Source organism: Marmota monax, unplaced genomic scaffold (genome assembly GCF_021218885.2).
Source record: "Marmota monax isolate L192 unplaced genomic scaffold, Marmota_monax_Labrador192_F-V1.1 WCK01_AAM20220418_F8-fsc00009, whole genome shotgun sequence".
In the NCBI taxonomy this organism is placed as follows: Eukaryota; Metazoa; Chordata; class Mammalia; order Rodentia; family Sciuridae; genus Marmota; species Marmota monax.
Window position 1 is genome coordinate 9,923,044 of NW_026694710.1, and position 14,785 is coordinate 9,937,828.

A 14,785-nucleotide genomic window follows, 5' to 3' on the forward strand; every position below is an offset into this window, starting at 1 on the left:
GAAGGGCCATTGTGCAACGGAATGAGAAGGTTTTGTGCACCCTGGGAAGCCAAGGCCTGACTCAGAAGGCTGTCTCTAGTTTGTTCCAGTGTCTGGCCACATGCTCGGGATTTTTGTTCTCCAGGTGTGTCCTAACTGAGGCACTTCCAAAAGGCAAGGCCTCCTGATCCCAGACAGGCTTGGTGTGTGAATTGGAGAAAATATTAGTATTGCTATGTGATGAGCACTGTGAAAAGATTGAGAAGCAATGCAGATGCATCATTGTGAACAGTCTGTTGAACCAAGGAAGGCTCCCTGGAGGAGGAAATTGTTCAGGGGGATAGAAGTGGGCAGGCGGAGGGTAGAAGTGGAGCAGAAAAGCCAGTCAGGATCTCAAGTATATGTAGACAGTGGAGTGAGAAAGCACTTCTGAAATTTGGAAGCCTAAACAAAGTAACAATAGCCTGTATTGTACTGAGTCATTTATAGGCATTATCTAATATGATTCTTAGCAACAACCTGGTGAAGTAGGAGCTTTTATGATCTCTATTCAGATAAGATAAGGGAGGCACAGAGAGGTTAAGTCATTTGCCCCAAGCCACACAGTCTGAAATTAACCCCAAATCTATCTAAACTCTAGAGCCCTGGCTTTAACCCATGCTAGTTTTTTGCCTTCTGGATTTTGCTGCATGAAACCCATTCCCCTCGTGCATAATGTATGGTCCATTAGCAAAGCTCTAGCAATTAGCTACTGTGTGGTTGGCCAGGATGTGAGGTCATTTCTAAAGTAAACTGAAATACACAAAGCAGGAAGCACAGGCCACAGAATCGAAGCAGGATGTTAGGGAGAGGGAAAAAAAAATAGACAGACAGACAGACAAACCAGAAAATGTTTGCCATCAATAATGGAGAGGTAAAGGAGTGGGTCTTTATATAGTCCCCAGGCAACTGGACGGCTAGCATTTTAGTTTGTGTGGCTGTGTGTCCCGGTGTCTAGCAAGTGTTCACTGGGATGCATTCAGAGCCAAATTGTCAATGACTTGGGGACCAGGCCCTGTTCTGTGTCAGTCTGTTCACAAGAGCTAAAGATTGAAAGTGGCTTTCTCCACAGAAAGCCTTGAGCCCCTGTCCCCTTGGGGAGCATGCCCCCAGAGTCAGGGTACCGAGGACAGGGAATCCTGCCTTTTCCACCAGCTGGGACAGAGCAACCTTCCACATCAGCCCGTGAGGACTGTGACTGTAGCTAGGATACTGCCAAAGCATGGATAATTGTGATGAGGCCTGAAAGATCAGTCACGGAACGACACCAAGCAGATTTCTGAAAAGATGGTCCCTGGTTCCAGCGACTGCCAGAAAATTCTGAGGTCACCAAAGGTCAAGATGCAGGGAGCTTCCCCCCAGAGGGTGAGGGCCTGGAAAGCAAAGGACTGGAGTGGCTTCCCTTGAGGTTCCCGGCGCTGAGAGGCCTGCTGGATGCAGGACTCGCCCACCCTGCCCCACCGACCCCACTAACACTTAGCAGCCCCTTCTGTCCACCCTGAGCTCTAGTCTCCAGTGTCTGATTTTTTTTTCTTGAGTGAGAGAATAAATCTCTTAATGGCCAATATTGATGTCAGCGGTAGAGATGAAATATTCAGAATGGACATTCGCGCTTGTTAGACAAGCAGGGGACAAAGAAATGAGGACATCAGCAGCACAGGTATATGTAAGGATCATTGCCACACGGTCACTGCATTCGTCTTGTTCAGGAACCTCTCCAAGTGGCCACATCCTGTCAGGTAGCCATCCAGGGGTGTTCATTAGCCCCCGTGGGCAATGCACAGCATAGGAAGACCCTCAGTCAGTCAGCTGCAGGAAGAATGATGTGGGCGTTTGAAATACAGGGATGACCTCAAAACTCCAAGAGCATCCACGTTCATCCTGCCTGGTGCTCCTAAACTCCATCACGGCGCTCCCATGTGCCTTCTGTGTCTTCTGGCTGCCTGTTGGCAGAAGTGTGGGAGCAGAGGAAAGATCCAGGGGAAAGGCATAAGGGAAGAGATGAAGAACCCAGGCAATTCACTAAGATGGATCAAGATGGGAATGAAAGTCCCTCATTTGAAGCCAGGGGCAAGTGGATGAGTGGGAGCATCATTTGGGTGTTTCTGGACAGAAAGATGCACATCGCCTCTGACTTTAGAGACAACCAACAAGGATTTGAATCTTGGATCTGCTTTTTGGTAGCTGATTGATGCTGGGCAAGTTGCTTACCCACTCTGAGTCCATTCCATGCCCTCAGCTGTGAAACTGGAATGCCGTCTCCCTCACGGGCCTGTGGCGGGGATTAGGTTAGAAGCGAGAATCTCCACAAAGGTGTATCTGAGAGGATGAGGCTAGATGTGGATGAGAAGAAAGATTCAACACACCTGTCCCAAGGTCCAGCACGCGGTAGGGCCTCAGTGAACCCAACCAACCTCAGTTCCTTTCTGGCGATTTGAGTTGCAAAGAAACAACACATTCAATAGCATGAGTGGGGGGATGGATCTCACACAACCGGGAATATGGATCATTTTTGTGATGGCATTTCTCTGGCTAGCCCTCAGGTTTGGGAAGGAGTGGTGCTTGACTGGGAAATGTTTCCCAAGGTACATGGTGGTTTTAAAGTCCATATTGACATCATCGTCCATTCTCCTTAATTGCATGCTTTGTTGACATAAACAGAATTTCTGCTTATGTCTAGTCAGCAGAAATAAAAAAAAACCAGGCCCTTTTAGACCGATACAATTACTTTTTTGATCCGTGGAAGTTTGATCGGGCCAGTTTGGAGAGTGCTCACGAGCCAAGGTTTTCTTAGGTGGCTGATGGGGAGAAATGGGTAGAAATGAGACACTCAATTATTGTTTGCATATCAAACCTACGCACCTACACATGTAAGTCTAAATGAACTTGCCACAGTGAGATGTGAACGATTTAAGATTTTCCAATCTCTGTTTCTTCTTTAAATAGCTCATGGGCCATACAGAGAAAGAGCCAAGTTTCCCAGCTCTCTGAAACAGGGTTATTTGAATGGAGTCTCTCCTTATTGATTTTGTTTAAAGGAACCAAATGCAGTCATCCTAGAAGTTGTTTAGGCTGTGCTGAGAATTTTGTTTTTTTCCATTCACCAGATACATAAATTCATCTGTTTTTTTTTTTTTTTATTCTCAAGATGAATTCATGCATTTAGGTCTCCAAATTTGGGTCTTCTATTATGAACACAAATTAACTGACCCATTTCTTCCCCCCCCCCTTTTTTTAAATCACAATACATACATAAAGACAAAAGAAGTCTGTTTTGTGACAGTGGGACGTCAAATTTGACTTGGTTAGGCCTCACTTCTGCTGAGCGGATGTTGGAGGGCCCAGGCGTCCTTTAGCTCCAGCTCTGTGTGTGCAGAGCAGATTAGCAGTGCTGAGGTGGGACCTCCACGTGGCTGCCTAAATGTCATCATCAGAGGGGTGCAGGGGTCCCCCCTTCACTGCACCTCTCTTGCTTGGAGCTGCAGTGCATTTGGACTGTGCTTTTAAAGCATCCTCTCGCAAAGCTGGCACAGAAATGCAGCAGGTGACATTACCTCGGTGTTTTTTCATTATCACATTAACATGGGTGAACTTGCCAGATGAACAGGAATCCAGCCGAGGGTTAGCAGGATGGGAAATGTTTAGAATTTAATTTGTATTTTTGGTGTGGAGAAATGGAAATGTTCTCGAGGGTAGTGTGGTCGTCTGAAAGGTCTGCAGGAACAAAATAGCACATCCCAAATAGGTGTGGCGGGGTGTGTGGTGTCAAGAGTGCCACCTTCCCCATTCTCAGAGTCGCTAGGTCCACTCTGACTCCAGGGGCCTGGTGGGGTGCCAAAAGGTAAGTTGATGAGACTGGATGCATAAAACACCCACCCCACCCCCACTGCTAGAGAAGGACAGTGGGTACTCAAGATTGGATCCAGTCTTTTGACTTACATGCAGGTCCCGCCAGGGCTGAGCAGCATTGGTGCAGGAGGGGTCACTGAGTCACCTGGTGGGAATACGCATGCCCAATCCCTTATTGCAGCAAGAAACACTAGGCTCCTCCTGTGTGCCAAGCTCTAGTCTAACAGCTGGAGACAGAGCAATGGTGCCGATCTGAATTCCCAGTTTCCAGACGAAGGAACATGTGGGATTATCTTTTAGGTTATGTTAATGCAACCTGGCATGTGAAAATACCTATGAAGGTTGGACACTTGTCGTGCCTGTAGCCGGAACTCTTCAAGTTCATTGCTTTATTTTCCTGGCAGGAAGCAGCTGAGAGCCACATAGAGGACCTGAGCCAGGAAATCAGTTTCAGCTTAATCAATATTTGGAGTATGAGGTGTTGCTAATCGGTGTTGGTTTGGTACATAGTAGAAGTAGCCACAACTCATGATGTAGCAGCCACCCACGAGGCGGATTCAACTCACAAGCTGCCAGCTTCCTGCATTCCAGAGGGACCCCAAAAGCTGAAGACTGAGGCCTTCTGGAGGGTCGGAGACCACGCTCCGCTCCCACCACACCAGGAGATACTGAAGCACCTATCCTGTTTCAGACACTGCCCGGTCCTGATGTCACTTTTCTTTTGTGTTTCACTTGTCACCCCGCTTCTCCTGCTTCTCAAATATGCCTCTCAGTCTGCGAAATTATATCTCTGTCCCCAGCCTGGCTTTGAGTTCTCGTCTGACTTAGAGCTTTTCTGAAATAAACCAGAGCGAGATGTCAGCAGCCGCTACCTGGACACCTTAGAAACACCTGGCGTCAAGCCCCGTTGCCTAGCTGGGCATGAAATGTTCCTTGTGGGGTTATTCCTCCCCTTTCTTAGGTGATGGCTCCATACAAAGCATGACTTCTGTCACTCTATGTGCTTCAAAACCCCATCTAGTATAAAAGTTGATAATCTAGAACGGTGGTTGGCAAACTCGGGCTCATAAGCCAGGCCACCCAGCTGCCTGTTTTTGTAAACAAAGTTGTGTGGGACGATTGTGTCTGTGGCTGCATTCACACTGCAGCAGAGCAGAGAACACTGACTGGCCCAAATACTTCAAATAAGCCTCAGCTTCAATGGAGGCTAAAAAATATCCCCTGAACCCTAAAACCATGTCTCCTGTCATTATCCCTTAAACAATACAGAAAAATAACTGTGTATGTACCACCTGAGTTGTATTAGCTACTGCCAGCAACCTAGAGATGACTTAAACTGTACTCGAGGCTGTGCCTGGGTTATATGCAAATGAGCACATTATATAAGGGACTTGAGCATCCACAGATTTTGATGTCCTTGGGGGTCCTGGAACCAGTCCCCCATGGTTACGGAGGGATGACTGCATTTACCATCTGGCCACTTTTTGCAGCAAAAATCTGCTAGCCTCTAATGTAGAATATCACCGTCCGGTAGAAGAGTTCAAGCCACATAATATGATTTTGTATTCAGTAGTTTCCATATCAAAAACATCAACAAGAACAGGTGTAATTGATTTTAATATTTTATTTAACTTGAGGTATCCAAATATTATCACTTCAACATGCAATCAATATAAAATTATTAATGAGATGTTTCAAAGTCTTTCTTTAAATCCCGAGGCTTTGAAATCAGTGTGTCTGATGTACTTAGGGCATATCTCAGTGAGGACCAGCCACCTTGCAAGTGTCTAATCTGCCAGGGGACTGCCATGTTGGGTAGCCTGTGTCTAGAACTCCTGTCCCTGGGGTGTGCTTTTACGGTGCTTGAGACTTTGAAGCAGGTGAAAATAAAATAATCTTCATATTGGAGTGTATGAAGATTTTCTTGGGAACAGAATTTGCAGAGAAGGACCCAGAGAGGACCCGGGTCAGGTGTGTCTCTACCTCCTCATGCACAGTGGTATGTGTGACACACCAAGCCAACTGAAACCAGGCCAGAGGGCTGCTGTGCTTATTAATGTGGAAAAGTGTGACGGGTGCATGTTTAGCAATCAGATGTAAAATAATGAAGTGGATTATTATTAACTGCACTTTGCGATGAAATCTCATGAAATCAAATGGCCTTTCGCCAGCATTCTGTTTAAAAGAGGTTTTCATTGGAGTTAGCTGCATCCGCATTAAAGCCATTACGAGGGAGGAAGGAAAAAAAAAAGGGCAAAGCAGGAGAATTGGGCCTGGGTGAGTTTTTAAAGTACAAATAAAACGAAGGAGGAAGGGGTTGAAATCGTTCTTTGGAAAAGAACACGATTTTTTATATTTAATATACCATAGCATGTCCTGGGCTCAGCACTTCCTGTTGTCTCACTAAATAAGCAAACGTCTCCTTGCGCTGAATTTGGCAGGGAAGCATCTGGCCCGTTGCTGTGGGATCAAGACGCGCTGGCCGCCCCTCGGCTGCTCTTCTGGGCCAGCCGCCCTCAGCGTCAGGGGCACGGCGAGCTCTGGCTTTGGGCGCAGCTCTGGGGCGCGCTTAAGTGCTTGACGCAGAGCTGCGTGGTCCTGGCCACCGAGAAGCAGTGGGTCTTCCGAGTTGCACCACGCATTGGGGGGGGGGGGCTGCCAGTGAAGGACAGGGGCCTGGCATCCGGTGGCATCCGGTGGCAGCCAGGCTCACGTCTGCTGACCCAGCAGCTGGGCCACGCGCGAGACTCCGCTCTTAGTTGTGGCTTCCTGGTTCGCAGTCTGAGGGCGTGGGCAGGCGCCCCCCAGGGCTCCCCTCTCCTAGGTTCTCCTCTTCCAATTATCAGATCGTTTTCATATTTGTTTTCTCCCTGTAATTTGGCAGCATAAATGAGAACATAAAACAATGCAATCGCTCCCTGTGGGGGACCACAGTTTGGACTGTACCTACTCTACATATTTCTTCCTACAGGTTTCCCATGACTAATCAGAGGAAACGGCCCGCCCTTCCATTCTTCTCTGCCATTTGTAGAAACTGCATTTTCCACTGTCACCTTTCAGGACTGTAGCTCTCCCTGCTCTTTGAATATTCATGTGGTGCAGAATTCGAAGGATAAAGAAGAGAGCACAAGGCCTAGCACCCTCTTGCCTTGTCTCTGGTCACCTTATCCTTGTCCTCGTTCCATGTGAACAATCAGTGCTGTGTGTATTCAAGGAATTTTTTTTTTACCGTGTATGTGTGTGTGTGTGTGTGTGTAAAACTCAATATGGTATTTTTGAATCTGCTTCAAAACAAAAGAAAAAACTTCAAACCAAAAACCCTTTAGAGGTTATCCCATGGTCTGCACATGAAGATGTTCCTCTTTTCACAGTTGTATAGTACTCCAGGAATGGATGTACTATAAATTTTTTTTTTTGTACCAGGGATTGAACCCAGGGGTGCGGAACCACCAACCTACATTCCCTGTCCTTCCCCCTTCATATCTTATTTAGAGACAGGGTTTCCCTGAATTGCTTAGGACCTCCCTCAGTTTCGGAGGTTGGCTTTGAACTTGTGATCCTCCTGCCTCAGCTTCTCCAACTGCTGGGATTACAGGCATGTGCCACTGTGCCCGGCAGATGTAATATAATTTAATCAGCCCCTCTCGATGAAATTTCCCATCCTCTGCTGTGGAAACAGTGCTGGTGTGAGACAGCTGTGTGTACATCATTTCACACAGGTTTGAATACATTTGTAAGATAAGCTCCTAGAATGGAATTAGCGTCTGTCCTCGGTGATTACTGCCACCAGCCATACCTAAGAGAGCATGCTTCCTAACTCCAGCCAGTAACATGCAACCTGAAGTTTTGATCAGTGAGTCTGCTAGGTTAAAAACGGTACCCCGGTGTGGTTTCCACTTGCCTTCCTCTTACTTGAGTGAGAATTTACTTATCAATGAGCTACAGCAGTTGCTCCCTTTCCTGTGGATCATTGGCTATGTTTCTGATTGGCTGTCAGTTGCTTTAAAAGGGACACACCACCCTCTTTTACAGCACCTTCCTTGGTCTTCGCTGTCTGTAGAGTGAAAGTCGCCTTCCTGGGGCGGGGACTCCACACTCCAAGGCCAGGACCGCCTTTCTTTCTGTCCTGTCTCCCCGTGTGTATTTGTATCTCCCCCCTGGTGTTCACTGGCCACACGATCCTCACCTGAAGAACTTCTCTTCGTCCCTCAAAGCCCCACCGAGATGCCACCTCTCCCATGAAGCCTGCTCTCTAGCCCCAGGCAGGTCCCTGGGTCCTGTGCTGTCTCCCCCGGGCTTTGGCATCTGAGCCCTGACGGTGCTCCCCCTTCACCACCGTGATTTCTTGACATCCCTAATGTCACACTTCACGCCTCTGCATGGCTCCGAGCCAGAATTGAAGAACCGAGACTCTATTTCTTCTTCTTCTTTTTTTTGGAGGAGACCAGAGTGACCTTTTTCATAACATAAAACTTGCCATTTTAGTCATGTTGAAGCGTCTAGTTCGGTAGTCTTCAGTGAATTCACGTTGCTGTGTGACGGCCAGCACGTCCCATCTCCGGCACACTTATGTCATCCCACACCGAAACTCTGACCCCTCCTACACCCGCTGCCCTGGCCCCGCCAGGCCCTGGCAACCCCGTTGTCCCGTGTCTCTGTGATCCGCTCATGTAAGCGGATCGCACCACACTGTTCTGTTGGTCCGGCTGCTCACTTCTCTTAGCTAGTCCTCCGGCTTCCTCGGTGTCATAGATGTATCAGAATTTCATTCCATCCCAGTGCGTGTTCTCCGCCTTTGTTTATCTTGAGTTGCTTTTAGTTACTGTGAAGAATGCTGAGCACACAGCGCTCCCCTCCCAGCCCTGCTTTCATGTCTTTCGGGTATATACCCAGAAGTACAATCGCCGAATCAGCTCGGGTGCTACTTGTGTGTCTAATTTTCTTCTTTTTTCATCACTAGGGATTGCACCCGGGGGAATTTTACTGCTCAGCTCTATCCTCATCCCTTTCTAAAACTTCTTATTTTGAAACAAGGGGTTGCTTCGTTGCTGGTGCTGGCCTTGAACTTGTGATTCTCCTGCCTCAGGCTTCTGAGTAGCTGAGATTACAGACGTGCACCTCCTTGCCCGACTAGACATGTCATTTCAAAAAAAGAAACTGCTGTGCTTTTTTCCCATAGCAGGTGCACCTACCAGTAGTGCACAGGGCTTCTGATTTCTTCATCTCCCCACCAACATGCATTATCTTCTATTTTTCTTTCCTCTTCCTCCTCCTCCTCCTCCTTCTGCTCCTGTAGTAGCTCTTCTCATGGGTCTGAAGTGATCCAAAGTGACCTTTGGGCTACTGTGGTTTGGACAGTGAATCACAAAGCCAGACTTAGAAGAGATCCTGGCACCCCTATTTCAGTACCACATGCTTCAAACATTGCCTTGACTTCATAACCAAGCTTCCCGGATGTCTTCTGGAAGGAATGTCCACAGTGAGAGGCTTGATCATTTAAAGACAAGCTCAGCAAACACACAGCTAAGACGTTTCCTGGTCCATGTGGCATCAGTCATGGCGGGAGACTCAGACACCACAGTTCGTGGCCCTGGCTTCCTGAGTGTGACTTGGAGCTGTGGGAATCTGTGGGTCGGTCCCTCATGCAGATGTGTCCTGTCTGCACCTCCAGGAGAACTGGGGACAGGCTGGCATCCCTGCCCTCTTGCCTGGCAGGTGCACTTTGAACTCTTGTGCCACCTTTGATCTGGCAACCTTTGACTGCCATTTGAAGTCAGGACAATAGTTTGGAAATGTCTGAAGCCAGGTTGTCTCTGTCGCTCTAAGGCAGCTTTAGTTGCTAATGGGTTTGCCGTGGATTCACTCTTCCATTGGGAATCGGGCTTTGGAATGGTTGCCACGTAGCTTTGAAAGTCACATTCTGACCAGCAGATGCTGCTGAGCCCGGGAGAGGGTTTAATGTGTGTGTGTGCATGTGTGTGTTGTATTTTCTCCAATCCTTAATGGTGCTTTCGACATCTCTTATGTAGATTGGTGTTTTGCATCCCAGGAAAATAATGATGTGTGCGCTTGTGTTAACATGATCATGTCTGACCTTCTGTATCTCTCACGTTTTTTTATTTTTCTCCTTTACAGAATTTCGTGCCGTCTCTGGGTAGGCAGACCTCCCTGACGACGTCTGTGGTCCCCAAAGCCGAGCAGGGCGCAACTTACAAAGACTTTATTTATTTCACCGTCTTGGAAGGAAACGTGCGTAACGTTTCCGAGGTCTCCATCGAGTACTTGTGCTCTCAGCCTTGTGTGGTCAGCCTGGAGGCCGTGGTCTCCTCCGAGTTCAGAAGTAGCATCCCTGTGTACAAGAAACGGTGGAAGAATGAGAAGCATCTGCACACCAGCAGGACGCAGAGGGTCCAGGTGAGATTTCCGAGCATCATGGTTTACCGAGATGACTATTTCATCAGGCACTCCATCTCCGTCTCCACGGTGGTACTGAGAGCCTGGATTTCTCACCAACGCGGTGGCGGAGACGCGAATGTGAAGTGGGAGGAAAACCTGCTCCACGCCGTGGCCAAGAACTACACTCTGCTGAAGACGGTCCCGCCCTTTGAGCGCCCCTTCAAGGACCATCGGGTGTGCCTCGAGTGGAACATGGACTACATCTGGAACCTCTGGGCAAACAAGATCCCACAGTGTCCCCTGGAAGACGGTAGGTCATCGCCTGGCTAGGAACCTGTTCTTGTGTCTTCGTGCCATGGGGTGGCCCCGGAGAGTCTCACATCAGCCATCAGGGAGATGCGAAAAATGGAGGGGCATGTCGAGTCTGTGGTTTTGAACTTCAGGGACAAAAGGAGAAAAGTAACAAAAAAGTCAGGGTCAAGGGGAAGAGAGGAGGAAAATGAGGAGAGACTAGGACCCAAGGTGGAAGGCAGGGAGGGATAAAGGGGCCGTGGAAGGGAGTCTTTGAGAGGTGTAGCTCTGCCTTGGGAAGGAGCACTGATGCCGTGAACCAAGGACTGGGGTGACCTTTCCCCTTCCCTGTCGACCCTTACAAGCCCTGAAGTTTCTGTTATTTTTGAGCAGGACTTTTGCCCGGGAGGATACGAGCCCTAAAGGAGGCTTTGTGTCAGACAGGGAGGCCGCGTCCCAGAAGGGAAACCCCTGCCTGGCTTCCCTCTGACTCTGTGACTGGGGACCTCTCTGAGCCTCAGTGTTCTCATCTGCTCAGTGGGAAAACCATTCCCCAGGAGCAGAGGGGTGAGGATTGACTGAGATGGCATTGCACAGGAGCTGGACATCTCTGGGGTCTAAAGTTCTTCCTGGCTCTGGGATGCTGAGCACCCCAGCTCTTCTCCCTGCCCTGGATCAGGAAGCCAAGAAAGCCATGCTCCCAGACCCCTGCCCAGGCTTGTACCATTTCCTAAAGTGGCGCCCCAGGACCCCCATGGTGGTACTGCCCAGGACTCTCATTATAAATGCAAATTCCCGGGCTCCATCCTTCATCATTCAGGGGCTGGGCCAGTGGGATTTTGAACCCTCTCTTACCCTGGCTGGGTCCCAGGTAGGCTTGGCATTAGAGGAAGCCTATGTCATGAGCAGGAGGCCCCTGCCCAGGATATCGGTCTTCACCAGGCCTGGTTTGGGACAAGGTGACTTAAGGACACGTGCTCTACATTCTTCCTCTAATGATCAACTTCTTGTCACCTCTGGGGCATAATTTCATGAAACAACGGCTATGGTGATTTCTGGGCGCTATGCCAAAGTGGGCATCTAGCGGAAATGTAAAGGACATGTGTGAGCGTGTATTTCCATTGGTCCTGGTCCATTTGCCATCACATCAGCCCACTGGACATTTTAAAAACACTTTATATTAACTATAGTCACAGGAGTTTGCAAAAATGGTAGAGAGCCCTGTGCATCTTCATCCAGCCTTGCCCTTCGGTACCGTCTTCAATAACTATAACACAATGTCAAAACCAGGGAGCCAATGTGATCTAATAGTGTCCACCAGACTACCAACTTGAATTCAATTCTGCCAGTGCTCGTGCTTGTGTGTGTGTTTCTACACAATTTTATGTTACATTATGGTTTATTCTGTCTTTGTGTGGTGCTTTGGGTACTGAGACACCCAGAAGGAGGCAGATTCCCCTTCTGTGTGTGTGTGCACGTGCGGCAGATAGGGTGGGGTGGGTGATTAAATGTCTGCGATATGTTGAGCTGCATGTGATTGCATGACCAGTGTGCATCCCTGCTCCGGGCAGCACCGCGTGCCTTCCACAGGGACCCCTAATTTGTTGAGCAGAGGGAGTCACAGGACACGCACAGCCACCGTTTTGCGTTTCGTCGGGGCTTAATGATTCCATTTCATGTTTGGCAAATCATATATTTCTCATTGAAGAATGATTGAATTGCGAGTTGGAATTTTTCAAATGAAATCATTTACTAAGTTCTCAGGGCACCTGAACAAGCCCTTAAAATGTGCAATGTCTTTCCTTTGTTGCTCCTTCCCGCATTCTCAAGGCTCCAGAAGGGCACAGCGGGGTTTCTCTCCCCAACTCAGCAGAGCTTTATTTTTGGAGTGAAAACCCATTGAATAAAATCATAATGCAATGGAAAACCTTTCATAAGAGCTAAAAAGCATTGGAAATGGGATGGGGGGCTCCATGCACCCCCAAACCAGCTCTGTCGCTAAGCTGTGATTTGTTTTCCAAGAAAAGTATTTCCTCCTGCTCTCTTTAAAAGCCTGGGCCATCTCTTGGAAAGTGTGAGCTACATTTGTTCTGGACACGGGCTGTGGGACAGCAGGGGCCTGGCCTCTGGCTTGTTCTTAGCAGGGGCTTCTTTATGCCACTCTCCGTGAGTAGAGTCAAGGGACAATGTGAGACAGCAGAATTGAGCCTCGGGGCACCTGTCGTGTCTGGTACCCACTGCAGGGCCCACCGCCAAGGAGCCTGGGGAGTGGGCTCTGTGTCCAGTGCCTTGTGTCCCAGGATGGTCCTGTCTCTGAATTGAATCACTTCCTTGACTTTCAGTTTCTGGGAAAAAAATCTGCTGTGCCCTCTGCCACCGGCCTGGCGTGTTGTCCTGAGGCGAGGGCTGTGTGTGGTCAGACCCACCCCTGGGCCAGTCATCTCCTAGGCCAGGATCTGGCCAGGCTGTTGGTCTGGGTTTTGATGGAGCAGAGTTTTATCCGGCCTGCCCAGTAAGTCTGACCCTGATCAGGAGCCAGCAGCTTTTTAGATGTGGGTGCAAAGGCCCAGCCAGGTGCCCTCCTGTGTCCTTGTCCCTGCCTGCAGGCATGTGGGCCATAGGTGGTTAGCAGGCCACACCTGGGGCTCCACTATGGTTATGTGTTTCCTTGAGGGAGGGATGGACATTATCTGCTGTCCAATGAGCCACATGAGCTCCTGACTCATGCCTAAACACACAGACAAAAAACCAGCCACGCAGGCTGGTGACTCAGACCCGGACTTCTCTTTCTGCCACACCCTAAGGTGAGAATCCATCAGTGTCATTGGCTCCAGCCTCAGCCTATGTATGTCACAGTTCCAACATGTCCAGTCACTCGTCACCATCTATACTGCTGTGGCCCTGGTTTGTCATCACCCTGCTGGACTCTGGCCACTGCCTGCCTGTGAGGGGCCTCTTGGCTCTGCCCCTGGCCTGGCAGTGCAGCCTGCTCACAGTTAGCATTATCCAGCATTGTGGAGAGACATTCTCACACGTGACTGGGCGACTCCCGGTTTGGGTCTGAGGCGCTCTGACTAATCTGTGTCGGAGCTTTCCCGGCCCTCTCCTGATGAGAGAACCCGTCCGTGTGGGGGTGTGACTGACCACTGACCCCGGGGGCCAATCACTGACCCTGAGCTTGGAGTGTGGCCCCCCTCAACCTTCATTGGATGGAATTCTCCCCTGAATTTCTTGTTCCCCAATAAAAGGCTACTCCCTGGCGTGCTCGCTCTCTCTCTCCTGCTAGCCCTGAGTAATTCTTGCTGCCCTACCGGTGGTTCGAGGTTGGAGCCAGAGAGGGGAGCCGTCTCGGACCTGGTCATAGAAAAAGGTAACTGAGTCTCTGTGTTTTATTTCGATCTCTGCTAGCTAACTTTTATGCCAAGAACCTCATTAATGAAACCAATGCACTGGCCGCATGGTGGACAGCATCCCTCCCTCTGGCCTGTCCCTGCCCGCTGCCAGCTCCCTCTCCTGCGGGCTCCCCTGCACACCTGTTCCAGCCACACCCGCCCGCTCACTTCTTAGACCAAGTCCAGCCCCACCTTGGGACTTTAGGGTTACCGTTTCCTCCGTTGAAAACGCTCTTCTCCCAGGTGGCTGTGTGGCTTGCTGCCCTACCTCACTCAGACCTCTGCCCCAAAGCCATCTTCCCTGACCGCCTGGTGGCCGCTCCCTCATGACCCGCCGTTAGTTCCCCTCACAGCCCTTCACTCCTGCACCTGGGGATTTAATAGACTTAATTGCTGATTTGCTGCTGACGGTCTCCCACTCTAGAGCAAAAGCTCCACCAGGTCAGGGTCTTTGCTTGCTTGGTGCCACGCGCGGCGCCTGTACACAGTGGGCATCCCACAGCCATCCACCGAATGAGCGGTGCCGCTAGGACGTGTGTCTCCCTCGTGCTTATCTGTGAACCTCACATGGCGATGGCAGGCTGAGACCCTCACATGGCTGTGTGGCCCCTGGAAGAGCGAGGAGGTGGGAGGTGGCTGTGTGCCCTCCCCGCGGGCCCCTGCAGGGGCACCACGGCTGCCCAGGTGGAACCCTGGTGGGTGATGCAGGTTAAGGCTGCGGGCCCTGTTCACTCACTCCTACCTGGGTCACGACCCACCTGCAACCCAGGTAAGCTCCAGCGAGCCCCAGGTCAGGGAGTCCGCGGCTCCCCCGCTGTGCCTTTGCCAAAGTGTTCCTG

General features: G+C 49.8%; 1 protein-coding gene across 3 annotated transcripts in view; it reads left to right on the forward strand.

Annotated features, from left to right (window-relative positions):
- The window catches only part of Sel1l3 (SEL1L family member 3), a 97,956-nt gene that overhangs the window by 2,187 nt on the left and 80,984 nt on the right, over positions 1 to 14,785 (forward strand). For all 3 annotated transcript variants that reach the window (XM_046423662.2, XM_046423664.2, XM_046423663.2), the window contains exon 2: positions 10,003 to 10,573. In XM_046423662.2, coding sequence (XP_046279618.1) covers positions 10,003 to 10,573 — 571 coding nt within the window. The remainder of the gene's footprint in view (positions 1 to 10,002; positions 10,574 to 14,785) is intronic.